Below are 26,146 nucleotides of genomic sequence, written 5' to 3' on the forward strand. Positions count from 1 at the left end.
CCATGCATAATCCATGCCACTCCCACGTGACACAAATAAATAAGTCTACCTCGTCATAGCAATCACCATATTGATCATTCATGTCCCTAGCTGCCTCCAGCCAAGATAGAGTGCTAAAAATTCACGACAGTGTAAGGTTGGTCTAGCACAAACTACCTCAAGCAAATTGTCACGATTCTAAACACTGTAGCGTTTCAGGTTATTATGTACATTATATCACAAAAGAGAATTTACAATTATACCCGGAATACACACATTTCTGCAAGAGTAAACTGTGAAAAGGCGTATCATGGATCCCCCTCGCGGTTGCTCTAGTTGGTACGTCCCGGTCTGGCTACTATGCTGTATAATCGGAGGGTTTGTCGGAAGGCACGTCTTTCTTTGTGTGCTCGTGGTTGTGGTTGTGTAGCGCCATTAAGGTTCGCCCTCCTGCGCAGATTAAGATTTATTTCTGCCGCCCTTCTCCCTCTCTCGATCTGCAACGGTCGGGACGCTGCCGGGTCTTACGGTCACCGTCGCAGACCAGGGCTGGTGCAGGCGGACAGAACGCCAGGTAGGCAGCGCTAACGTCGTTTGGGGTCACCGGTGTACGTGTACGTGCAGCGAACATGCTTGCACTCATAGTGGGACCGCTTTCTGGTTATTATACACACTCTATCTATCCGTTCAGAAAACTAGAAGCTATGTACTAATACTTCAACCATCAATTTCAGAACTTTCCTTGACACATGTCAAGTCAGTTGAGTTGTGATGTTGCAATGTCAGCCAGTTCTGACTGTGACAATGAATATACATGCATGTCTTGTTAAGTTTGCCTCTCTTACTCGAAACGCTGACTTCCCCTGTAGTGACTTTTCCAGGGGGCCAATATTGGAGTTTGATTGGTACAGCCTGACCGAAATTTACCATTATGTTGTCTGAAGCGGGACGTAATGCTGTTGTAGGCGGCAAATTAGTTGGTCACAAATGGATCTTTTCGGAAGTCGGTACGCGACATGCATTCGGTTGTAGGTATGTTACCTTGAAGGCGTGCACTCAGGAACGGAAGGCACATTTTTATTTGACTGGGGTGTACTTGACTCTGCGCTGTAAGGGGGCAAGGTCGGCACGTCGCTTTTCCCTTCAGGGAAAAATACCCAGAGGATTTCGGTATGTCAGGAATTAAAACTCAGCAAAGAATGTCAGAACAATACTGAAAAAGTCTGCAGAGTTTCATGTACATCCAAAAGATAGTGCACAAGAAATACTTCATGTTCGAAGTTCAAATTTTTAAAATGATAAACACGCCTTACCTGTCCAGTGGAGCCCACCTATTGTTTACATAGACACGTTCTGTGTGCTGTGCAAAACATACAGCGGGTTGTATGGTCACTCAGGATCACCGCCCGCTGCATTGCAAAATGAAGACGCCCAGATGAATCAATCCGATTCAATCAGTTCAATGCAGTGCCTTGGTTTAGACTCGATAGCTCATATCGGGTGTAGAATATATGAAAAGTAAGAGGATTGCAGCATCACATGTATCTTGTTTTCGGACTGTTTTAATAAGTCATTAACTCTTGAACCAGTTTCATGTGTTATATTTGATATTGTGCTGTGCGCAATGAAGCCTAAGAGACTTGTCAAGTCATAATTATACTCCAGTGCAAGCCAGACAGTAAAGAATATGTAGGTAAGAGGAGTTAAGAAGGATATGTTTCATTCTGACACACATAGTATATAGAACGTTTACGTAATAGAAATGACGTCCGGTTGTCTCATTTGACATAATGAATCGGCATAGTAACGTTACCCATCTACCGACTGCGTTATGACGTTTACAGGTGTCAAAGAAAGATGATATGTGTATCTTGTCTTACACTTAGAGCCCCACTGTGAGAAAAGAAAGAAAGGAGCCTCTGAAAATCATTGCAACGTACACGTACATGTATTGTCTGGGTTACACTTCTGCTGTGTCGGGAAAAGTTCTTTGTTGACGCAAACAGCCTTAGTATTCAAGGACCAGGCGAGTACAATGTACATGTACTCCCTCAACATAGTTATACAAACAACAGGTGGATTAAGCTGTACACCAAAGCAACCATCATCATGTTGTCAACAGCAAGACGCTGTCAAGAACATATCCAGTCGGTCGGTTGACACACAAAGGAAAAGTTGGGTAAGATTGATGGTATTTCATGAACCATGTATGCTGTATGGTTCAGCAAACCTGTCCAGAATATTGGCAGGGATCCTACATTTCTGAGACTTGGCGTGATACCATGTCAGTCCTCAAAACATGTCCAAGTCCCACAGTGAAGTTTAAACCTGGGGTCGTGTGGCGTAATGGCAGAGTGCTCGACTCGGAACCAAGAGGTCCGGGGTTCGAGCCCTGACATGCCACCGATCTTGTGCCCTTGGGAAAGGCACTTTACACGACTTTCCTCACTTACATCAAGTGCAAATGAGTATTGTCCTGTACTGCATTTGTCCTCTGCGCTGGTGGCGGCATAAAACAAGTTGAAATAACTTGAGTGTGCCGTCACCATGTCTAGTCATTAAATGTTGGACTAAAAAATGTTTAAACCTGATACTAGTAGTGTGGTCACTTTTGACGTTAAAGGTATACATTTTAAAACCATTTCCAGACAAAATTTGTAGCTACGATATATAGTTGTCGTATCTACCGGTTGTTAAATGTTCATTACTATGAGATTTGCATAAAACAAGGATGGTGATTGGAAACTCGAGTAAAGGGTCAGCAATACAGTATTGATTTCATTTAAAGCCGCGGGTCTTGTCTCTTATGTTACTTAAAACCATCCCCCGCCGTACGTGGATCTAATTGCCTGAAGATGCTGAACTTAATACGGGCCCAGCTGCTCCACTGTCATTAGGCACTTTAGGTAGCGTTTGGTTGTGGCGGAAAATAACACGCTAAGGGGGAACATGCGTCATATACATTCAGGCCTTCCAGTTAAGTAGGACAAAACCCTCTGAGTATTTGTATTAAACATCGTCCTAGTGCAAAGATCCAAATGTATTTTGCCGACAGTCTCACAACAGCTTAACGATGGCTGCACAGAGAAACCAGCTGGTGCATCGGGTACTCCTGTTAGCATCAAAGAAGGTTGAAGATGAAAAGTAGACACAGCAAATAGTACTGGGAATAGGAATAGATGAAAGGAATCTTTTCTTGTAACGTAATGGGCAAGACGATTCTATTAAAAGTCCTGAGAAGGGTGACCGTGTGTACTTACCAAAGACCTCTCTTCACTTGAAGACGGGAAAGCAAGACGAATGAACCCGTGACCAAGAGTGACTCGCCCGTGTATGACAAGATAAATACAGGAGAACTTCCTCCATGTAGAACAAACAACGTTTGATTTATGTACACGCGTACGTGAAAGCGTATCTGTCTGTGGCTACCGAGGATACACTTAACGGGCCACGGCGTGTCTGCGTGCTCCGAAATCCGTTGGATTCTGTACGGTGGCGGTACTCACCACTTACGGATCACCAGAATTTGCCCACGTTTTTGCAGGTAGACAGCACGCAATGCCTGGGTTGTGACCGAGGCTAAAGTGCTTTGTTTTTAAGTAGCTGAAGAATTAGAACTCTGGTTCTGTGTTCGTCCCGGAGTTATGTCTGGGGATATGTTTTGTGCAATAGACACCATAAAAGAAGCAAAAAGAAATGGAAAAGAAACACAATTACCCTCGACCCTCGGTTAGCGTATAAACTTTTGCAAGGCCGTTTACCGAGTGGAGTAAAGAAAAGACATTTTCTTGTAGAAACGCGAATTAAGACACAGTTATTGTATTGTTGTGTAATAGATTAACTTTTATCTCTACTGCCCTGCCATCTTTGCCAGATCGAATCTGTATGCAAGACCTGGTGAACAATATTAGCAAAGCTGTTTAAGGACAACTAAAATCTATCATTGTTAGCATTTGCTAAAATTTGGAGAACAAAATTATACTTCATATTTAACGGTACCAATTTGCTCAGCAGTCAACATCATCATTGAGCCACCATCAAATGGCTGCAGTGATTACAAGTTGTCGGAGAAGAACGGAAATTACGTTATATAAGCTTTTAGTACCTCGTTATTAAATGCTAATCAAAGTCGATATGCTGCATCAGTCAACTTTCAAAGAGAGCCGTCACTGCAGTATGTTTCATCTTTGATTTTAGCTGGTCTTGTGGTGTACCAATTAAGTAGCCTGCAGTTGATTCTCAGAACCATCAGTATCAGGTCAATGCATTTACGTCGCCCTTACGTAGGTGAACATCCAGGTAATAAGCAACTGGATTTCCAAAATCATATCCAGTTGCTTGAGTAACTGTTTTTTTTTTTTGGCGATTTTTCTCTTGCTTTGGTCTATAGTATGTTTCATCATTGATTTTTATTTATTTGATTAGGTTTACAAAATACACATTCTACATGAATGGTTTATGAGTCTTTTTGTATGTGACGTGGATAGACCGACCGAAACGTTTCAACCTCATAATCTTCTGCATACTCATGTTTTTCCTAACGTCAGTACGTATGTGTGGGCGAGAGTTGTGGCATCACCAGGCGTCAGTGCCTTTCTGTGCGGCACACACCAGGTACAGACATGTGACTGCAGTTTCTTTTCGTGAGATTCAGTAGACACATGGATCTGACAACCTATTCCTGAATTAGAGTGCAAATAAATTAGTTCTTAAGCGTTGATAAAAGCACGTAAGATTGCTGTGTGACAGTGTGGGCGATGTTGACGTTGCTCATGATCATAACATCAAAATCGCCCCCACATTTCACATGGCATGTGTGTTCATGTGTGTACTTGTGTATGTCAGGTACACTTGGTGCGAGCGATAGAGGGTAAAATTAGAAGAAGAAATCTTGTTTTCGTCGCTGGATGGTCCTCTAGCATACATGGCCATTTTGTACACTTCATCCTGCGTTAAGAGTTCCATTCCTCGCTGTTGTGACAAGGCTTGACTTGGAATCATCTTAAAAGCACTCCATTCTCTTGTAGAACGCTGCTCTTACATGTATATTGCCTCAAACTACAAACTAGAATCTACGGAAAACTTGTCGTAGTTGAAAATATTCTTAACACTTATATGTAACGGAATAATTGTTTTCTCACTGCAACGTACAAAATGTACCGTGCCATCTGTGCTCTAATTTCTGAATTCTACTCCACTTAAAAACCGCAGTCTTTGATTACATACAATTAGAATCCTTTTTGTCAAATCTCAAACGTTCCATCATGACGCAAATTTCTCTAAGACCAAAATACTTCGGTGGAAAGATTTTGCAAATTACACGTTAAACACCTACACTCGTTTTCTCCTACCCACCCTTTAATGAAAGACGTTGATAGCAGACGGGGGCAGACTGTACTTATATAATAGTTGTTGGTCAAATACAGGGCTTGTCGTTTATTGTACTGAACGAAAGTAGACCTCACCGTTGTAAAAAAAAACTTAAGCTTTAGTATAGACGTATATCCTCTCTCCATCTTTACTGAAACTTATCAATACAGCAGATTTTGTCGCCTGGAGAAACTCACTTTATGTAACCAGTAAACGCATAACGTCTCCCTAGTCACTCACAAGTGTGCGATTTACCATATCATAAAATTTAATATGTTTCAAGCCCGCAGTATTTGCCCTGCCATACAAAAAAATCAAAAGGTTGTCACCCTGACGCATCAGACCTCAGACCTTGATCAGTGCTAACGGCGTTTACAGATGGCGATTCCAGAAGTCGCTGGCGGGAACGCTAACAGGGTGTTTATTTTATGACGCCCTCTCTGGTGATTTCGATAGAGGCATTTCATTAATTCTCCCATTCGTCTCTGTCATTCCGGTGACAAATCCTAAATCTGCTGACTTATTGTCGATAGTTTCTCGCCTACACGGTTTACGGCGGTCACACATCCACAGTGCCGGGTTTATGTGTTCTTGATGGGCGATGGTATAAAAGTTGGCAGTTCTCCCTATCCTGTGACGCTTGTGATTAGGCAAGACTTGTAGTTAAGTCATGGTGATTGAGGATTGTTCGGGAAGGTACACTTGTATGCAGTTATCCAAAATCACCGTTAAAGCTTAGTTGTACGAGTAGGAATGAGATTGCATTTCTTTCACCTGAAAGGTGAATGAAGACCTTTATTGTACGTTTTTGCCCCACTGGGCTAAGCACAGGTCACATGTTAACAATCATATACAATATCAATATCAAAGTTCCTCCTTTCATCAATTTTTCTAACTATTTTAAAAGTATCTGGTCACACCTTTAGAACCTTTCGTTGTTATCCGTGAACAGAAAGTCATGACAGGTTTTCGGTATGACGTAAGAGGTTGGCTTATATGATCAGATATCCCGGATGTTCAGTGACTGTTATGATTTGATAAGACTTTAACCATGTTGGCTAATATCATAATAACCATTGAAAAAAAACCTCTCGTACATGGTACTTATCTGAACATACACGTGCACTATTGAAGCCAGAACTGTGAGGTAATGAGTGCGCAGGCAGTTGTCATACGTCAGCACGTTTCCTGTCTGTTAAATCCTGAAATCATAACTTGCCAATCTCCTCCTACGATCCTGGTGTAAAACGCGGCTCTACGTTTTATGGAACATAAAAGAGGTGACATTTTGACATGTGGGAAGCTAGAATCTAGCTGTGGTGGCTGGTTGGGAATTGTTGAGAAAAGCACCATAGTACGCGATTTTTATCTGTAGGATCAGCATACACTTCTGCGTACGATTACATGTCTACTGAGGGACCATAAACTCCTACTTTATTCACGTTTCTTGCTTATAAAACCTGTACGGGTCACAATCTCCTGGTACAATCCGTCCACAAGACGCGAGCGGAGATTACTGTATTTGGTAAATCCGAAGAGTAGTGCTGTGTCTACCGCTGCACCTTCCATACTCCGATAAGTCTCTTTACACCAGCCAAGTAGAGGGATGAATAACTTCGCATACGCCCACGTAAAGTATACTTATAGAGCGATTTATGACTGTGGTATACGCCCCACATTTTGTGTTAGAATTATAGAACAAGGCTGTCTAACGTTGAGCATTGTCAAACCAGATAGAAGGTATCGTCTGCAACAAAACTATTAGCGTAAATGATTTGACCTGACTCTTTCTGCACGATACAATGTTGGACATCAGAAAAGGTTCCGCGGATTCGAAACGAGATCTAAATCTTCGTACGTTTCTTCGTTAGCCTTGTTAGCTGATGACCAGGATAGGCAGAAAAAAAAAAACCGAATGAACGAATGCTTATCACCATTTTTTATGAACACGCGTACGCCTTGGTCTAATCGTGTACTTTTGCAGCTATGAATTTCTCTGTCTTGGCCTTTTTTATCGTCATGATTCTTGGGTGCCCGCCTGTTTGGCAAATATGTATTTTTTTCAATGGTTGGTTAATGCTAGAAACGATTGGTAACAACTTGTCGACATGGCAGACGCACGTCGGCATGCCGAGATCGTGTGATCTATTGTCAACACGTCTCACCTAACTTGTAGCTCAAGGGGCATCTCGCACTGACTGTGGAGAGATAACATCTGCCCGGAGTTCCGTTCTGTCGAATCTTAACGAAGCTATTCACGGTGTTTAGGGAGGCCTCGAGCTGAATCGGCCATCAACTTAATTGCGGCCTTTCAGCAGACCTACGCATGGTCTTCTGGGGTCTTCAGAGACTGTGTACAGAATTTTAAACGGACTGGTTAAACAACCGATAATCGGGGTAAGATTTAGAGCTTGTTTTAACTGCAGATATCTGATCAGGGAGACAAGGTGGGTTTAAGACAGAGAGTAAAGAATCTGTTTTCGGAAAGACTATAGAGCTTCAGTTTTGCACAATGAGGGATTGATGAATTATGAACACAACTTTTGTACCCTTGTTTGGTTGACTGAGTTGACCTCACTGGCAGCTGTAGCACATTATATTACAACTTCTTAGTATTCTATTACTTTTTGTAAACATGAAACAGTTTTTCATTTTTTTCGGCCAATATCAATCTATTTATGCTGGACGCTGTCTGTAGTTTAAAACGTTTCTTTGTTGCAGAATTTAAGAAGCAATTCACCCATTGCTCGACGCAATGGCATTATATGGAGACATTATTCAGAAATAATGTCCTTGCTGTAACTGAAAATAACACCTCCTTTAGTCGCGTGTACAATGAAGAAAATTTTCAACCATTTTCTGCAAAGTCCTAGTTTCTATGTATCCACTCGTCAGGATCTGTGCTGTAAATCTTGTACTCTACGGCTCTATATAGTGATGGATGGCATCTCGGAGCGCTGTTAACACCCGCGGCTGTCAAGTTAACGTCTCTCCCGGGCTGGCTTCACGCCTGGAGGTTTCCTTTCGGCTTTAATAACGGCAACGATGTACGATTGCTGAGCCCCCAGCTGGCTGTTTCCGCATTGATTATCGTACTGTATCCTGAGGGAGTTGTAACTTGTACACAATCACTGCCCAACTTTAATCTCCACTTGTTTTTTCTTTGCTTTAGACGTAGATCCCTTGCCTTTACTCTTCTGTAAAATGTGTAACTCGAGACCTTTAAATTTGATAGAATTCCTTACGTGTGATACCAAAGGCGCAGTATTTTTGATAACCTATGCATGTATAAGCTGATTGGTTAACACGGATAGGGATAGGAGGATAGATGTAGAGAGAGCGGGGATAGAGAATCACGAGCGAGGTGGAAGAGAAGAGTGCGGTGCAAATCCATATAAAAGTACGATGGAATACTCCTCACCGGGACTCATCTCCAAGCAGATCTTTTGATGGCTGCAAGGCAGCATCAAATTGGCAAGACAGTATCCAATACGCCATCTCAGGAAGAAAAGATACCGGTGCAAAAAAGAAAAACGCGAAGAAACTAAGCCAACGCCTAAACCTGTGCTTGAAAAGCATACACAGACAACGTTCCGTAGATTATGTTCTTACTAGGGGATCAACCATGGCATGTTATGTAGGATGAGAAATAGGTGTCGAGAGGCAAGTGTTAGACATCCTCGGTGGGTGTTACGAGTAAGACACACAAAAATACATCTTCGTCGCATCCTAATTTTGCCAAGTTTTTACCAAGTCTGCCGAGGGTCTGAAGGAATCTTTCTTTCACACGGGGGAAAAATTGACTATCGACAGACTGTTGCTATCAAATTGGCGGTCAGCCAGTCAACTTCTGGCAAACGCTGCACTCCTACAACCTATCCTGTCAGCCATCTTTATTATAGAGGTGTAAGTCTAACATATTAAATATGTGTATCTAGGGACATGTCTGTATTATATTCATAACCTACGGGTGATGATAAACGCATCTAAAATGCGACAATCATCAGCTGACGCTGAGGCGTGTTGACATCTTCACCTGACCTCAGGATGGGTTGAGGGGCTTCCTGCTTCTTAAGTAACAGTGTCGCATTTACATATCTTCATCAAAGCCGTGAAAATACAAAATTACCTTTGAAGAACTATCGGCAGGGTAATTAACCCGTCGCGGGCGCACGTCGGTATGTTTCTGTGAATGTAGAAACACCCGTCGTAGGGGCTTCTTTGAAGTTAAAATTGTTTTCAAATGAGCGATGTACTTGCGCATTTTAATGTTGGTAGATTAATCAATTTTCTTTTAGATGTCGAGGGAAATAGATGTGGAGAAACTGGGCTCAAAAAGTGTCTCCCGGTTCTGTTTTCTACCAAAGTAGAAAAATACTGCTCTCACATCATCCCAATCAGTTACAAACTGCATCAGTCACAGTATTGGTCATGTAACTATCAGTTTGAATGAAACCCACTTACACTTTGTCATACATTTATCCCATTTTTTATAGTGTGCTCTAATTACAAATCAGAGAGTACGCCCATGTAAGCTGCATTAGACGATAAGAGCGAATTTGAATGCAACAAAAGATTACATCTTTTCAAACCAACGTCTTCTCTAATCCTGAAATACGTCCATACCGTCTTCTTGATTGATTTCGTTTCAAAGAACGTGCAGTGACTTGAATTCATCAAAGCAAGTGGCGCTCGGGAAGAATTTCTTACTTGACTTGAGGCCAGGGCTTCGTCGAAGTATCGGTAGATTATTAAAAGTTGGTCAAACATTCTGGAATACGGTTGAATCCCCTTCAAAGCCTAATTACGATTTCTCAATAACACTGCTCCGTAAGGTTAGAGTTTCGCGTGGCGAGGTAATTTCCTTTTATCATTATATCGTCTGAAGCTTTCCTAATTGTGCCCCGGTAGCTTGCCCCTAGGCCCCGTGTTCTTTGCCTGAATGAATCTATTGATCGACATTGTACAATTTGTGCTTACTTCCATTGTACCAAAGTTGCAGAGCGAACATTATCAATTCTGAACAGGTAGTTGAATATATCGTTCTGTGCTTACCACTTAATAACGTAAGTTAGATATGAAATCTCAAGCTAATGAAAATGTCAGTCTAGCTGGCATCCTTCAGCTTTGCTATCGCTCACTACAACGTGTCATAGGAACAAATACAAAACTAACCCCCTGGTAATTGACAATATACATGTACTTTTTAATTTAAATCTCTCTGCCCGTAGAAATGAAGTGCTTAGTTGAATCGTGCTTGATGAATAATAGGGTTTATCTATAACAACATAATGAACCGTGGCGCCACTGCCTGCATAGATAACTTGTCTTAATAGGAATAACATTGCTTGATTACTGGATATATTGTTGAATGAGAAACATAATAGTGATATATTGCTATCACGGTCGTTGCAATTGAAAGACATTTAATCTTTACGGTATAATTAAAACAATTCCTGCATACATGTTGAAATTTGGAAATGGAAAGGCTCAAGCTATGTCGACGAAATATGATTTTTGAGGAACATTTTTGAGGAATTTGGCAAGCTCAACGTCTTGTCGCTAGTATAAAGTGATGATCCTGTTATTGGTCCATGCTGATGTACGAGTACGTACACTTGTATTTAGGTATTCCAAGTGAGTTTGCAGGTGACATAATTTGTCGTCTTCTGACAAAGCAATGATGGCAGTTCATACCGCCTCAAGCTAGGTAATAACCGTTAAATCATCAGGTGATTAATTTCATTCAGCATGGCAAAGTTTTGGTCATACTTCACTATGCTAGGGATACATTGTCCTCCAGGTTTCGATAATGTACAGTAGTCATATTGCAGAAGTCGGTTCGGTGCTGGTAAAGTTTAACGTTCTGGGAAAAATGATGTAGTGCAGGTCCATCTCCGATCGGATGGTAAGCTATTGCAGAGGCCGCGATGGTTTGGAGCAACAAGGCATTCTTTCCCCGTGGATAAGATGGACACAAGAAACCTTGTTAGGACGTGGGAAGGGTGTATGAGTAAAACGGATTATGTGAATAGTTCGTGCTCATAAACCTGCCTTTCTTCTGTCGGCAGGGCATGGTATACGTACAAGTATCAGACAGTTCTAGAGATTTTACTACAAACCTGTCGTAATCTAATTAAGGCTTACAACACTTTTAAGCGTTATATAATAACAACCGCCTCCACAACCTGATACATAGCAATAGGAGGGTTTCTTTGTCTTGCAGGTGACCTGTACTGAACAGTCTTAACAGAGAGAAGTGCAGTCCACAACGGTACAAGTAATGATGGACTTGACCGGAACACTAGCATTTGTACTGTACACCGTATTTATGACGTCACAGACTGCAGGTAAGTGACCCTTTGTCTATTCAGTGTATGTATAAAGCACTTTGCTGATGTTTGAAAGAGTCGTATCAACCAGTTTTAATGTCGTTTTCTTGTAAGATCTATAAGCAATCTTCATTTAGCCTTTCAGCAATGGAATGAACGGAAATTGAACTTAACGTTGACATCGTTACACAGTATTCATTCCCTATAAAGGTAAGCTATGGCGTCGCCTGAACGTCAAATATTCCCCCGATGGGCCTTTAAATGGGGGAAGATCACGACCTTTTGGTGTTTAGTCGTCAATGGATGAAAAATGTCCATCTACCAGATTGCATCTAGCCAAATTTTGTACAAAGTTTATTACGTAAAACTCTATAGAAATACGTCATCATGCCAATCGGTCTGAATCAGATCTGTCTCTACAGAAGATAATATTCAACATTTCCTGAGCCGTTGAGCTCAGTAATATTTCAAATGTCCAAGGCTCGTGAAAATTGAGCCCCAATAAAGCTGCCATTTCAAAACGCAGTGCAGTTCCCTTTGATGGACTTCTTTAAACGAGGAACGAAGAAAGTATCAACACAGTAAAAGCTGTAAAATGCCAAATGGCCGTAAGATAAAATGGTTTCATTTTCTGGCAAGCTAATATACGATAAGTCGTTTGGTAGGTATATGACTTGGCAACGTAACAAGAACTAAATATTACATAATTTTGATGTTCTGATATAGATGGTCAGGGATGTACGCGGAGACAGCGATGGTATTTAACCATATTTAAAGCGTCTGTTTTGCCATTACTATTCATAGTTGTACACCGGTTGATTTTTATTGATTGAGACAGAGGAATGCAGCCATGCTCGGAATTAGTTTTCTGCTCCGTAAGGCGACTCTATTTCACACAACAATCTGTCCGTCCTCTTCAACTTCAGTTTCACTTTCTTCTTGAATGAAGATTGTTTATAAATAATGCAGAAGAGTTGGGTCGAAATACCATCTCTATAATGGTAAGGCAAGAGAGTGGACCACTGTAGACGCCGATGTATCCTGCCCCTTACGTTTTTTATGGTTCCGTTGCTATTGAAAAACAGTAGTATTTTTTTTACAACTGGCGCTACAGTGAAGGTCTGCTGAAATTACTTGTCTGTACATCTGACAAGTGAAACAGTTTAATTGGACGTTTAGCAACGATTTATTGCACAGGAATTGGCAAAACGGATTGACCTTTTTTAAAATGAAATGTAAGAATTGGCCTGACCTCTGACCCCTCCATGCCAACATATTGGACTGGACAATGACAATGACTGGACTGGACAATGATGTATTTTTGTTATTATTACTATTTATTACTGTTATTGATTAATTACTGTGTTTTCGTTATTATCATTGCCATTATAATTCATTTATTGTTTTCGTTATTATCATTGACATTATAATTATTTATTGTATAATTTTTGTATGCTAATGTTATTATTTGTATGTGATTGTTGTACTGTGCTGTGTAATACAGGGCCCCGTTGAAAAGCAGTGCCATCACTGAATTGGGTTACCCTGTATAAAAATGACGGAAAATAAATAAAATGAATAAACCTTCAAATAAGTCCTGTATCATCGACTATTGATGGCTCCAGTTTGAAGGAATTCTGAGTTGAAAAGTTCAATTTGATACTGCTTGAACCATTTCGTCAGTTTGTCAGTACATTTTAAAAGTAACGTTTCTTTCAGAAAGAGATAGAGATAGAGATTGCACAGTAGTTCCACCGACTGGCATCCTGCCGCCAATCGATGATGTCTGAGCATCAGCGCTTATGATACTCCTGTGACAACAGTAATTGGTCAGATTCTTTGCCAAAGCTGCCAGACATCGGCTGATAGCTTGCTTACAAGGGTGTACATCAATATTTCACGGTACTTTACCGAAAGCTAATGGCACCATCAATTAGCTCGCAAAGGGAAGTGGGATTCACGCTCCGTACTTTATAGCAGAACTGTTCAAAGTCATTGCCACGCGCATTCGTGATGAAGATATTGCTCTCTGCACCACGCGGCGTTGCCTTGAACCTGACGTCTTTTGAGTGGCACTGTTCATTTCCAGTTCGGCAGTTTGTTGATTGAAAATTCCTTTGTAGATTTGGTGCAGTCGGCAGGCCGGCTCCGACAACTATAGCGTACTATTTCCCTCTCCCACTAGACTGTTGCTTATTCAGAGGGAACCAAACATCAGAGGACTGTTTGGAAAACTGTTGACTGGGGAGACGTTACAAACTCTTATTATTATGTCTGAGAGCTTTCATGTTCTCAGTGGATTCCAAAGTGTGGGCAGTCATTTCCAACGGGACACACGAAGTCAAATGATTGTCCTGCCTAATGGACCTTTGTGTGTGTATGAATGGACCTCTGGTGTTATCGTTCTCTACATGACAACTTTAAATGTCAGCTTGCTATTAACGGATTAAAACGACTGAATCTACGTGGCTGTCTTCAAACATTTAAAGTAACATTAAAGTGCCTATGTGTCATAAAATGTGGTTTGTGTTCGACGGTTTATTCCATCCAAGAACGTTTGAACAATATCAGCTGCATAGGTGTACTGCATACCGAGGTACTTAAACCTTAATAGAGATCCAGTAACATACCCAAAATAAGCTGAAATGGAACACTTCAGCATTCTAAGTCAATTTACAAAAGTCCAGTTTGGTTTGTATTCTCAGCCTTTCCACTATTGTGTCACAATTACGAAAGTGACAAGAACATACCCACCATCCCAACTCAACGTATTTACTAACAAAGGCAGGGTGTAAAGCAATACACGTAGGTCTGAGAGCTTTATTCAGTTAAGTCTCAGTATTAGCTGCGGCTAGGATGTGTTACAGACCTCTTAGGCTGAACGTTTGAAAAAGCGTTGTTCCGCTGGGCCAACGCGGCGCCGACATTATCGCATTAGGGCAAGCCGCCAGCAGGACTACTAAAGAAAGTTGTGGGGCGCCAAAGAACTTCGCTGCTTTTTGGCGGAAAATTATATTTTCTTTCTCTTAGCGAGTTGAAGATGTATTTTGATCCTACTAGGATAAAGATGCAAATCATTGCTTATTGATACGTAAAAGCTTGTTATACACTATTTTAACAAGACAAAGTTTATCCTTGCAAATGTTGGCGAGGGTAATTTTCAGATAGAACACTGTGAGAACGATGCTTGCAGCTTGGATATTGTAACAAAACACAACACAATGTATTTTTCAGGTTTGAATGAAACCACATTGTCGGCAAAACCGCTCCTGCCCCCGGAGTTTTCTTGCCCTCTTGGGGAATTCCGGTGCGGAAACTCCTCCGTGTGTCTGGAGCAGAGCAAACAATGTAACGATAAGGAGGACTGTGAAAATGGGGAGGACGAAAAACACTGTGGTAAGACTGATTTCCATTAAAAACCGTAGTTGCAAGAACTTTTATGTCACCACTATTTTTCTCTTTGTATTGCTGACGGCCAACCTAGGCTTCGGGTTTAGTTGCCCAAATGTATTTCTAACGCTGCGAGAAACAAAGTTTGTTTTTATGGGCATCGCTTATGACCATGAGAAATCAGGGTCCCACTTGCATACGATAGCTAATGTCTTACAGATGTTATCGGAACATGAACACGGCATTACCCGCGTAAGCACAGCAGAGATAAGCGTGTAATGGATGTGAACCTACTTAAGACTATTTTTCAGGTACACTTTCACGTGGTATAGATAAGGTAAGTAATATAGCAAAGTTGTATGGAACATCTTGCTAAATAACTTACAATTGTTGCTCTCATCATCAAATTCAGAGTCTGTTACACTTATACTCTTTGGGATGCAATCAATATTGTCTACTCCGCTGAGCACAACTTGTGCACTACAATACATATGAAGTGTTTTAATCCCAGTATTGAGAAGGTTTAAGTATTGAGAAGGTTTATGTGCACTAATATGCCTTTTTTTCCACAGGGGACGTAGGAGGTTGGGGACATAATTTCGACAAGACCGTACAAGTATCTAAACATGAACCGCCAAGACCCGACGTATGCAGTAAGTTCAAACTAAGTCATCCTGTGTTGGATATCCCATGTTTACCTGATGACAACTGTTCTTAATCTTCCACCTCCTACATTAGTGTAGGATTTTATGATATGGCTGTTGTACCCGATGGGTGTGTGTTTTTATACCACTCAGTTCTACCCGACGTGCCGGCCCCGTGTAACTGTACTCACGAGACCAGGGTGTACTGTGACGGGAAGGGACTACACACTGTACCGACTGACATCCCCATCAACACAACTAAACTGTACGTCAACCTGCTCAATCAACCAGCATATAGTTCAACAGTGTACACTAATGCATTCCCATGTGTAATTACTAATGGAGAATCGATTATTTGGTTTGGTTTATTAGATGCCCTTAGGCCCATGAGGGTCTAATCTTCCAGGGCTCATTAGACAAGACGATGCAATACGTACATAAAACAGATATACACAAAAGCACAAATTACATACAATTACAAGTTAAGAATTAAGAATTGAGGTCAGGGGATAAAAAAACGAATTATGTCTAAAATCAACAAACTATCAACAATAAAACTTGTGATTACTCATTTCACTTCTGGCTTAATAATTGTTCTGTATGATATACAGGATATAGTTGCAACGATTGATCCCTATCTTTACATCTAGTCCAAGAGGTAGAAATGACGTCCATATGTTGTTGTTTCAGGTTCGTACAAGACAACAACATAACTGTCGTGATGAACGCATCCTTCGTCAACAACACAAAGCTGGTATCTCTGTAAGTCTTTAATTGGCATTGTAAATCTTATGTTGACTTCTACATAAGATATAGCAGAAGTAGTAAGCAATGGCTAGAACAATCATATTGTTTGTCAGTCTAGTTGCTCTCTTCAGGTTCATTCGGAGGTACATTCTGGTCATCAACAGTTTCACGACCCTGGAAACATACATAATGCAATCGACCGAACAGCAATTTGGGTTTACCTGGCCAAGCGTCACATTGAACACTTCAGATCGATACCAATGTCAGACCCTGTGAACCTCTACTGAACTTGAATGAGATAGCATCTGGATTGACTGACGTGTGGCAGAGGTTATATTGTGACTTTTATGCTGTGACAGCTGGCAAAATGGTATCTCCGCACATCTATATTGATTGGGAGGAAACAATGTTTCCTTTTTCATATATTCATAGTTATTAATAGGGGCACAGGGGAAACACCCTTTAGCAATCATATCTGATAGAATGGTTCTCTGGTGTGATTGAATGGTTGTAGAATAAGTCATCTATGCTGTCAATTTGACGCTAATTTTGTAGATTCGAATTCTGTTAAGAAATTGCACCTCTTGTACTAATATATCCTGTTGGTGAAAATCTACAGAACACGCTAAGTAGAGGGTTTCGTGTGTACTGTACATACCTTATTTTCATTTTCAGGATCCTCGAAAGAAACAACATTCAGGTAATACAGAGAAATGCTTTCAAGGGACTCCGAAGCCTTACAAAGCTGTGAGTAGGGTATTTTGCTATTGACCTTTCCTGATGAGATTTTTATTGGTCCCTAAGCCAACCGCACTATGGTATTTTGGCACGAGTTTGCTGTTTCATAGTTTTCGAAATATCACTGGAGATCGCAATCCGTTAAATAACACGATCATTGACCCGTCCATTGGATTATTCTTGGCATCAAAACCGGTCGAATCCCGTGAAACTGGCCGGATAGCACACAGTTGTATTGCGCTGTGCGCTGTACGTGTGGCAGGTTGAACCAATGCCAAACATCCTACAGTTACGTGAGAGCTGCAGCGATTGTCATATCAACGCTTACAACCGCCAACGCACTATTCAAATCAATCACCTAGCTGTGCCGTAGGGCTGGAACTTTCAATTTGAATAAAAATCACGTCAGATCAGTGACTACCGTATCTAACAATGAAAAGCTTTGTTGGCAGTTTTCAAGCTACTGACCGCATCTGTATATCTTTACCACTATATCGCAAGAATTAGAAACACAAAGCCGTAGAACGACACCATTGTTGGCAATGGTTGATGATACCCTTTTCAGCAGAATGTTCAAACGATATTTGCTAAAATCGATCAAAATGCCCCTTGCCAACTCCTTTTTGGACAACAGCCATGAGGCATTTTGGTATTAGGATACGTGACTGACGGTAGGAGCTCTGTGGTGAATAAGAGTCAGCGATAGATTAGGATCTGAATGAAGACATTCGGATGCTAGTCATGGTCAGCTCCTACGTTGTTAGCGTACTAGAAAGCGCCAGATCTCGAGGATCTGTTGAAGGCCTATCACGCCTGTTCCGGTCCTTACCGTAATTGGCTATTACAGCTGACCAAGCGATTTTCAAAAGCAATCAACTTGGTTACTTAATCTCAACAACGGTTTTTTACGATGATGTCCTTAAGCTCTATACTAGGTACGTGATTTCCGCCCACTCATAGAATTACCCGTTCTGAGTTCAGGACGTGGCTGTTACAGATTGTCATCTTAATGAGTTTATTTGTTTTGAATAGATAGAAAACCCAAGAGAGCAAGCCTATTCAAATACACCAATGTTATCGTGTTATGTTCACCTTGTAGTAGCGTATAAAGGTCATAGGGAGAACCTGTAAATCTGTGAACCCTTTAAGTTGAAAGTAACTATTCTGTCGAGCCAAACCACACACTTCTGATCCATTTTGATAGAGTTGTATGTTATTCTGTTTCAGGTATCTGAATCACAACTACCTGGAGATGTTGGAACCTTTCACCTTTAAAGATCTGAGGAATCTGACATGGCTGTAAATGTTTATATATTTACTGTGGTTTCTCTCGTTTCTAGATACTTTCAAGAAACAAATTTCACTAGTTTATTAGTTACAAAAGGTGAGATGCATCTGACTAAGCAGGAAATAAGTACGAGCAAGATGGCAAGTGGTCTACATATATGCATAGGTGAAGAAGTAGCTAATTATGTGTTTGAACTAGGAGTTGTGACAAATAGTTTGATGTTCATATTTTTGCTAAATGCACATATATCTGCAGCTGCATAACGTCGATAACATATTTTGCTCATATTTTGACTCAGGTACTTGGACAACAACAGGATAACAACATTACGTCACCAGACTTTCATCGGACTACAGAGTCTGTACTGGCTGTAAGTTTTTTTATTGGTATTTCGAAATACAAAAACATGTACAGACAAGACATGAACAAAGCAAAAAGTAATAACGTAATGGTAACAGAGAAATAATCCACGGATCCAAAAATACAATCGAGATAAAACAAGGATAACAGCAGGGAAAAAACCTCGAAATAATAGTAAGTTGGTAAGTTTCCGTATGTGAATGATGTTCTATAGGTAACATATCATTGCGATTCTTCTCATGTTCCTAAATGTAGATCTCTAATTCGTTTTTTTAAATTTTCTGCCTTATCAGCGATCTGAGACAGAACAGAATTTCACAACTGAGAGGGGAAGTGGTTTGCGAGGATATGCCGTCACTGCAATGGATGTAAGTACCGTATTCATTCAATATGAGTTTTACAATAACTCAGCTTAGAGCTAAAATTAACACGTTTATACTATAAGCACATAATATAAGCTAGTGTCGTCATAATGTTAAAAGTAATAATGATATGTTGACGAATATTTATTTGACTAGTATTTGATACCGTCACATAAATCTCTGAATTGCAGGGAGCTGGACCAAAACAAGATCGAGCGACTCTATCCGGAAATGTTTGCCGGCTGTGCGAACCTCGAAATACTGTAGGTTTAGGATTCATTTGCTTAGTAATCGGAATTAGAATCTACCTCACTATCTCCATGGTACATGTCTGATATTGCTGTAGACCTAGTTATGGATACGCCCTCCGATAGGTATAGTATATGTTTCAAAATGTCAACTCCATTACGCTCGACATTTCGTCTATTTCCATTGAAATGCTGCCTAACAAACTTTCAGAATTTGGCAAGGTCAACGCAGCATGCCTTTCATGCATCTTCGTGACATTTTCAGTGTCAATTCTAAATTCTTCAGCAAGCTGATCATGAAATCTCCATTGATGTGATCTTCTTTGCTTGTGTGAAGTCAATGAGTGTTATGATCCACTCAACATGGGTGCCTTGTTTATTCGACGGCCGCATTCGTCTTCACTTTATGACTGGATGCTTTGGCAAGCAAAAAAAATGATAGCGAGCAAAAAAAATGATAACGGTATTCCTTATGCTTATCATTATTGCAGTCTATATAGATATAACTACGTGTTACGGGTGCAGTCAGCGTCTCACACTTTCTCTATGCCTAGTTTTTAGAGTGCGTATCTTTAATCAGCCTCCTGATGTGGTTAACGTTTTGTCGTTACAGCCGGTTGAGGAACAACTCCATTACGAGCATCACCAGACGTGTGCTGGATACTTTATCAGGCCTGGAAGACCTGTAAGTAAACGGTTAAACTGATGACGATAGTTTGTATAACAAGGCTCATCAAGCAAGAAATATTTTGAAGAATACAAAGAACCTTTTGAGTTAAAAAAATCCAAAAGAAGCACATTTTTGTACCTTTGTCCCCAACAGTGACTTATCATGGAACCAGATCAGCGAGTTCCCAGATGCTGCCTTTCAAAACATGCAAGTGCTGTTGTCATTGTGAGTACATCATCCATACGCATTCAACATTATGGCTTGTGAATTGAATGTATTGTATCACTGAATACTTATTTAACTGTCTTCAGATTCCCTACATTTCCTTTGAAAATGATATTGTTACTATCAACGCAAACTCTACTCTCTGATTACCATCAATGTGATTTGTATTATAATGGCTACGACCTTCGTCTGATTTTACCCAGGGACGTGTCGATGAATCCGATAGAGAGGCTGCAGCTGGATCTGTTTGATGGACTAGTAAACCTGACGTCACTGTAAGGACTTGTCTATAGCAAACTAGACACCTAGCATCACCTGAAATGTGGTGTCTATGCGTATTAATCAATTGCATACATCTATATCCATGTTCCTTTCTGTGAAATATGAAGGCTACTGATAGGTGCATCTTCAATTGTTTTGTCGTTTTTCATTGATTGTGTTTTCTAATCCAGTTCAGTAGACATAACATATATTACCCGTGTTTTGCAGTGATCTAAGGGGACTGACGATCCACAACATCTCCTATCGCCTCTTCAGAAAGTTGAAGAATCTTAACTTCATGTACGTTTTTCATTCCATAATTGCTGCCCCATGATGGATATTGCTACGTGTTGATCAGTGATATTCTAAGGAAATGTTTTCTGATGTCAATGCAATCTGTCGATAATCCTTGAGGTCGTCACACTTGTATCAAAGATTACATGAGAAAATCAATGTTCGGGAGATTCCAATCAGTTATATATATATTATGCAATATCACGTCTGAGTAGCATCATCTCATTAAGATTCTTAAACTGATCTCCGCATGGTAACACTGGACCCGTGGGCTGTTTTCTGTCGTCCTAAAGCTTGTTCAAAACAGTTCTGAAGGGCATAAACCTTAGATTTGGTGACTAAAGTGACTGCTTCTCATCAGATGAAACATTGACTTGAGTTTCTCTTGATTCGCGGTCCACAGCTACTTCAGCCAGTTCCGGTACTGCGGGTTCGCCCCTCACGTGCGCATCTGCAAACCCAACACGGACGGCATCTCGTCGTTTGAGAACCTGCTGGCTAACGTCATCCTGCGCATGGCAGTCTGGGTAGTCGCCATCCTCATCTGCCTCGGCAACACGAGCGTGATGATCGGACGGTCGGTCATGAAACAGGAGAACAAAGTTCACTCTCTCTTCATCAGGAATCTGTGTGGTGAGCTTTGTTCTTTGACAAATAAAGTTGACTAGAATTTCAAGACATCCTTGGCCTAGACAATAATGGTGGAGCTTTCGAAAACGGAGTCAAACTACAACAATACATTACAGATAATGCTTTCTGATTCGTAAACTGAACAGGCTGACATGGCCGGCATGGTATGAACTGGGGTATTTTAATCAAGAATTACAATATTTCTTTTTTTATTTCACTCAGCGTCTGATTTAATAATGGGGATATACCTTTTGATCATCGGGTCCAAAGACCACGTGTACCGCGACGTGTACAACCAGTACGCGCAGGAATGGAAGCAGAGCTACAGCTGCCACATCACGGGATTCTTCGGCATGCTGTCCGCCGAGGTGACGGTGCTGCTGCTGACCTACATGTCCGTGGAGAGGTTCCTGTGCGTGGTGTTCCCCTACCGGGAGAGCCACCCCAACGTCCGGCAGGCGGGGACCGTCATCGCCATCATCTGGGTCACCGGGCTGACACTCGCGGCAATGCCCTTCACGTCGTCTACGTACTTCGGCAACTTCTACGGCAGCAACGGCGTATGCTTCCCGCTGCACCTGCACGAGCCGTACGGCGCCGGCTGGGAGTACAGCGCCTTCGTCTTTCTCGGGATCAACTTCACCTCCTTGACTATAATCTTGTGTGCGTACATCGGGATGTTCATCTCCATCCATCGCACAAGGCGCTCGGTGAAGTCCCCGCTGTCTCTCCTCAGCGACATGTCGTTTGCCAAGAGGTTCTTCTTCATCGTGCTGACGGACTCCCTGGTCTGGATTCCCATCACTGTGCTGAAGTTCCTGGCTCTCACGAACGCACCTATTTCAGGTAAGCAGCCAGCGTGTTAGTTGGTACACACGAGGATCGAATTCAATTGATGTCACCAGAAACGTCTGGTGACTGCAAAGCAGCTTGCTTTTAAACCCTCCCACACCTTTTTGCCATGCAAATCCTTCACGTTCTTATGATGCATGCAGCATCATTGTTGACCTGCATTTTTACCTACACGATTCTTTATTCTATTTCATTCTGCAGGTTCCATGTACGCCTGGATCGTGATCTTCATCCTGCCGATTAACAGCGCCATCAACCCCATCCTGTACTCCCTCACCACACGGACCTTCACCAACATGCTCGGCAACCTGGTGGAGAAGAGCCCCTTCAGGCCTGTCAAAGCCAAGTGTGCTTCAGACGGTGGGCACAGAGATGAAGGTGAGGTATCAATACATGTTCCAATAATATTTCAACTGAAAAAATGGTGTTCTGTTACCAGGCTATTCAGATGGTACAGAAATAGTTAAGATGGTTATAACTTCCTTGCCTATCATATACTTATGAACAGTCTTGATTGAAAATCTAGAGCAATATACCTATTAGTCTAAAAGTAGAAACATTTGTGGAACTTCGTGTACTAACAATCATCAGGATTCGTACACAATGTCATTGTCAATAACATTGTTTATACCGTTACCAAAGCTCGTTTCCCATGTTGTTGTTGCATGCTTATGTTACTAATTCACGAGATGTGGCATTTAGAGTTTTTAACATTCGTTGCCTGTAGTTTCGGCGATAACGGGTACCACAGGGCTGCCTCTCAAGCACACCAGATACCACAGAGGTACAGGCGTATGGTTGTTGTTCACCATCTGTTTATTGTCTTTCGTGTTGTTGTGCAGTGTCTGTGTTTATTTGTCTAAAGTAAGGAGGAATTGCAAAGAATCGATAATTTTTACGACCTTCAACCAGATTAGAATCGCCTCACAATATCAGACCTAGTTATTGTTTTATGCTTTTGAAACCTGTTTCGTGTCTTCTGTACTTTTTTTATTTATTATAACATTTAGTAACAAGACAGGATGACGACATACTCAAGCTACAATGCTTATGTTTGTGTCGTCATCGTTACAAAGATATATACATGTAGTCACAAATACAGACATGGAAAGCATAAGAGTAATAAGGTAGACTAAAGTAAGCCGCATTATAACTTAATCATATAATATGTATCAAATATATAACAGTATATGCAGGTAAATGATAAGTGAGTAAGTAGGCATTCCAAGTCAATCAACAAACTGGTAGGATAAGAAATTGATGGTTACTCAAATCTTTCCGTTTCTTTTATAAACAATTGAACACATTGTAAGAGTTTAGCGTTGTTAGAAACCGACAGAGAAGAGGAACCTCTAAGCAGTAATTGTACTAGGAGATTATCGGGAAGGTTTTGGATGTTGATGGCAAATCCTACAAGTTTGGTTAAATTGCTGAAGAGGGAGACACGATATTGAGTAAACTTTGGGCAGTGCAGAAGATAATGATGAATACTTTCACAGGGGTGGCCACAAGTACAAGCAGAACTAGATACCAGGTTTCGAGAGTACAGATTAGAGTTTAGACTATGAGTACCAAGTCGAAAACGAGTGAGAAGAGCGCAGGTGTATCGGGGACCTATACTGAAGTATGAAACAGGGACAGGGCGCACAGATTCTACACTTGGTAGTATTGTAATATTACACTTACAGTGTATCATTTGTTCACATTCACATCTGTTCGCACATCTACCTACAGGAAAAAGGAGCCAATCCGAGACCGAATCGTCCGTGTCGGTTGCCAACACGTCACCGCTTGCCACCGTGCACACCCCTGACGCTACCGTCCCAGCAACTGTAGACGGTGAAATGACCGTTAGATTTTCAAAATTCAGCCTCGACAGCGTTCCCGAAATGCCATCCAATGAGGAGGAAGACTGGGACTTCGGGTACGGAATATCGGACATCTGCGGACATCTGACGATCAGCTGTGGTAAGCGCTTAGTGACCACCATACACGAACACAGTGTGCTGGCTCCGGACAAGGTGTCCGTCAAGTCCGAGCAAAAGAGTGACGAAATCTCCGAGGACTATCAGGAAACAACTTGTACAGATACACATGCAGAAACAATAGAACTATAAGAAGTATCAAATACGTTTAGATCATCTCGTTTTACTTGATTTCAAAGAAATCTGTAACATTTTGTCGTACAGTATTTACCCGTATTCAGTGTATTGTGTACACAAGGACGTGTATCATTATATCGTTGGTGTACTGTTCTGATAGAATATACATGTAACCAGAGGCGTATACAGCGAAAATAACCATGCATGATAACGGGCGGCAGTAACAATACATATATACAAAGAATCTGCTGGTATGTGGATTTTGGTGTTCAACTTACCAAGGTCGAAGAGATTGATATCAATCGCATGCAACTGATACTTGAATAAATGAGTGCTGTAAATATAGCACACGTGTTCAGACGAAATCCCCTTTCTTCAATATCTATAGATCAAGCAAAGCTTGATTGGTAGAAATATTGCATTTTAGATTTTCTAAGTCATTACTATTTTATGTCTGTATGCAGTTTCGTGCTGTGATTAAGTTCAGGTCTCTTTTTCTTTTTAATCACTATTGAGTTGCAATCACAAAATGCCAGAAATCCGCTACGTATCATTTGAAAAGAACGCCACAGGAAATTGCTTGTCATAAATCCCACTTTGCGTCTCCTTCGATGTGTGCTCACGGAATAAATGGCTTGAGGTGAACTAGCGTTATCAACAGTGATAGCAAAAATGAAAAGAAAACATCCTTTACAGCCGTAGGCACTTTATGGTCAATCGAGCATCAGCGCAATCGCATCATATGTACCCGTGGGTGTTTTTACAATTAAACACTCACTTTCCACCCATTAGGTATCTGACTGCACTGATGAGTGCATCACGGAATACTGCCAAAGGAAAGTCGTGTGGATATCAAGACAAGAAACGCTATAAAATATGATGAAAGGCAGCTGTGTGTTTGATGACTGCGATATTTTGAAAGATTGCACGCGGGTGAAACACTGAGAATCACCGCATCCCATTTCCACTAATGAAATGCAATTTTCTGCTGAGGTCAGCCCTTATGAGCACCAGCAGCAAAATTGCACAATTTTTCGAGACGTTGAACACCATGGTTCATACCGGCTCCCGCTGGAGGAATTGGTGGGCTTCGCTTGAGTCGAATTAAAACGATCAGTCACAAGGGAATTGCAATGGGCTGGTGTGAAGTTCAGATGAGGATAGTACATACACTTTATATATTTTGTATTCAGTACGAAACAGTTCCGATTAAAATATGACTGTAGTGGTATCACACATAACTGTTTCATCTACTTAAATCACATGAGGTCTTTGCACTGGCAGTTGTTTGTCTATGTCAAATTTCCAGGTAATATGTTTGACTTTAAAGCCACTGCATGTCCATCCTTACGTCAGAAATGGAAAACGCAACAACACAACACTATGATAATTGATGAGGCGTTTCAAAAGTTATTTAAAGTGACCTTTAAAAGCTTAGTCCAATCAATAGCTAAAAGCTAAAGAGGTACGAGGATCGTAAAGATATTGAAACGTCGATTTCACGTCATGACTCATCAACTTTGATGCCGGAAAACATCAGAACTACAAAGAGCGAAGTATCACAGTAGAGTGATTAAGTGTCCAGAACCGTCCATGCACTACACCTTTCAGTACGATATGCCACGTTTAGAACTGCAAGCTATGTCCAGCCTTG

The 26,146-nt window shown here is 41.1% G+C and overlaps 1 protein-coding gene across 1 annotated transcript; it reads left to right on the forward strand.

Annotated features, from left to right (window-relative positions):
- The first annotated feature begins 459 nt into the window (after nt 1–459).
- Nucleotides 460–24,799, forward strand: LOC109467854 (relaxin receptor 1-like). The gene is made up of 20 exons (XM_019765956.1): nt 460–553; nt 11,576–11,699; nt 14,916–15,077; nt 15,644–15,724; nt 15,869–15,980; nt 16,406–16,477; nt 17,138–17,209; nt 18,428–18,499; nt 18,787–18,858; nt 19,142–19,216; nt 19,402–19,473; nt 20,072–20,143; nt 20,282–20,353; nt 20,557–20,628; nt 20,843–20,914; nt 21,312–21,541; nt 21,761–22,384; nt 22,592–22,768; nt 23,118–23,174; nt 24,125–24,799. The coding sequence occupies exons 2-20, from the start codon at nt 11,633–11,635 to the stop codon at nt 24,505–24,507; spliced, it is 2,616 nt and encodes an 871-aa protein (XP_019621515.1). The 5' UTR covers nt 460–553; nt 11,576–11,632; the 3' UTR covers nt 24,508–24,799.
- The last annotated feature ends 1,347 nt before the right edge of the window (nt 24,800–26,146 follow it).

The sequence above is a fragment of the Branchiostoma belcheri genome, unplaced genomic scaffold (assembly GCF_001625305.1).
Source record: "Branchiostoma belcheri isolate BF01 breed outbred unplaced genomic scaffold, Haploidv18h27 scaffold19, whole genome shotgun sequence".
Lineage (NCBI taxonomy): Eukaryota > Metazoa > Chordata > Leptocardii > Amphioxiformes > Branchiostomatidae > Branchiostoma > Branchiostoma belcheri.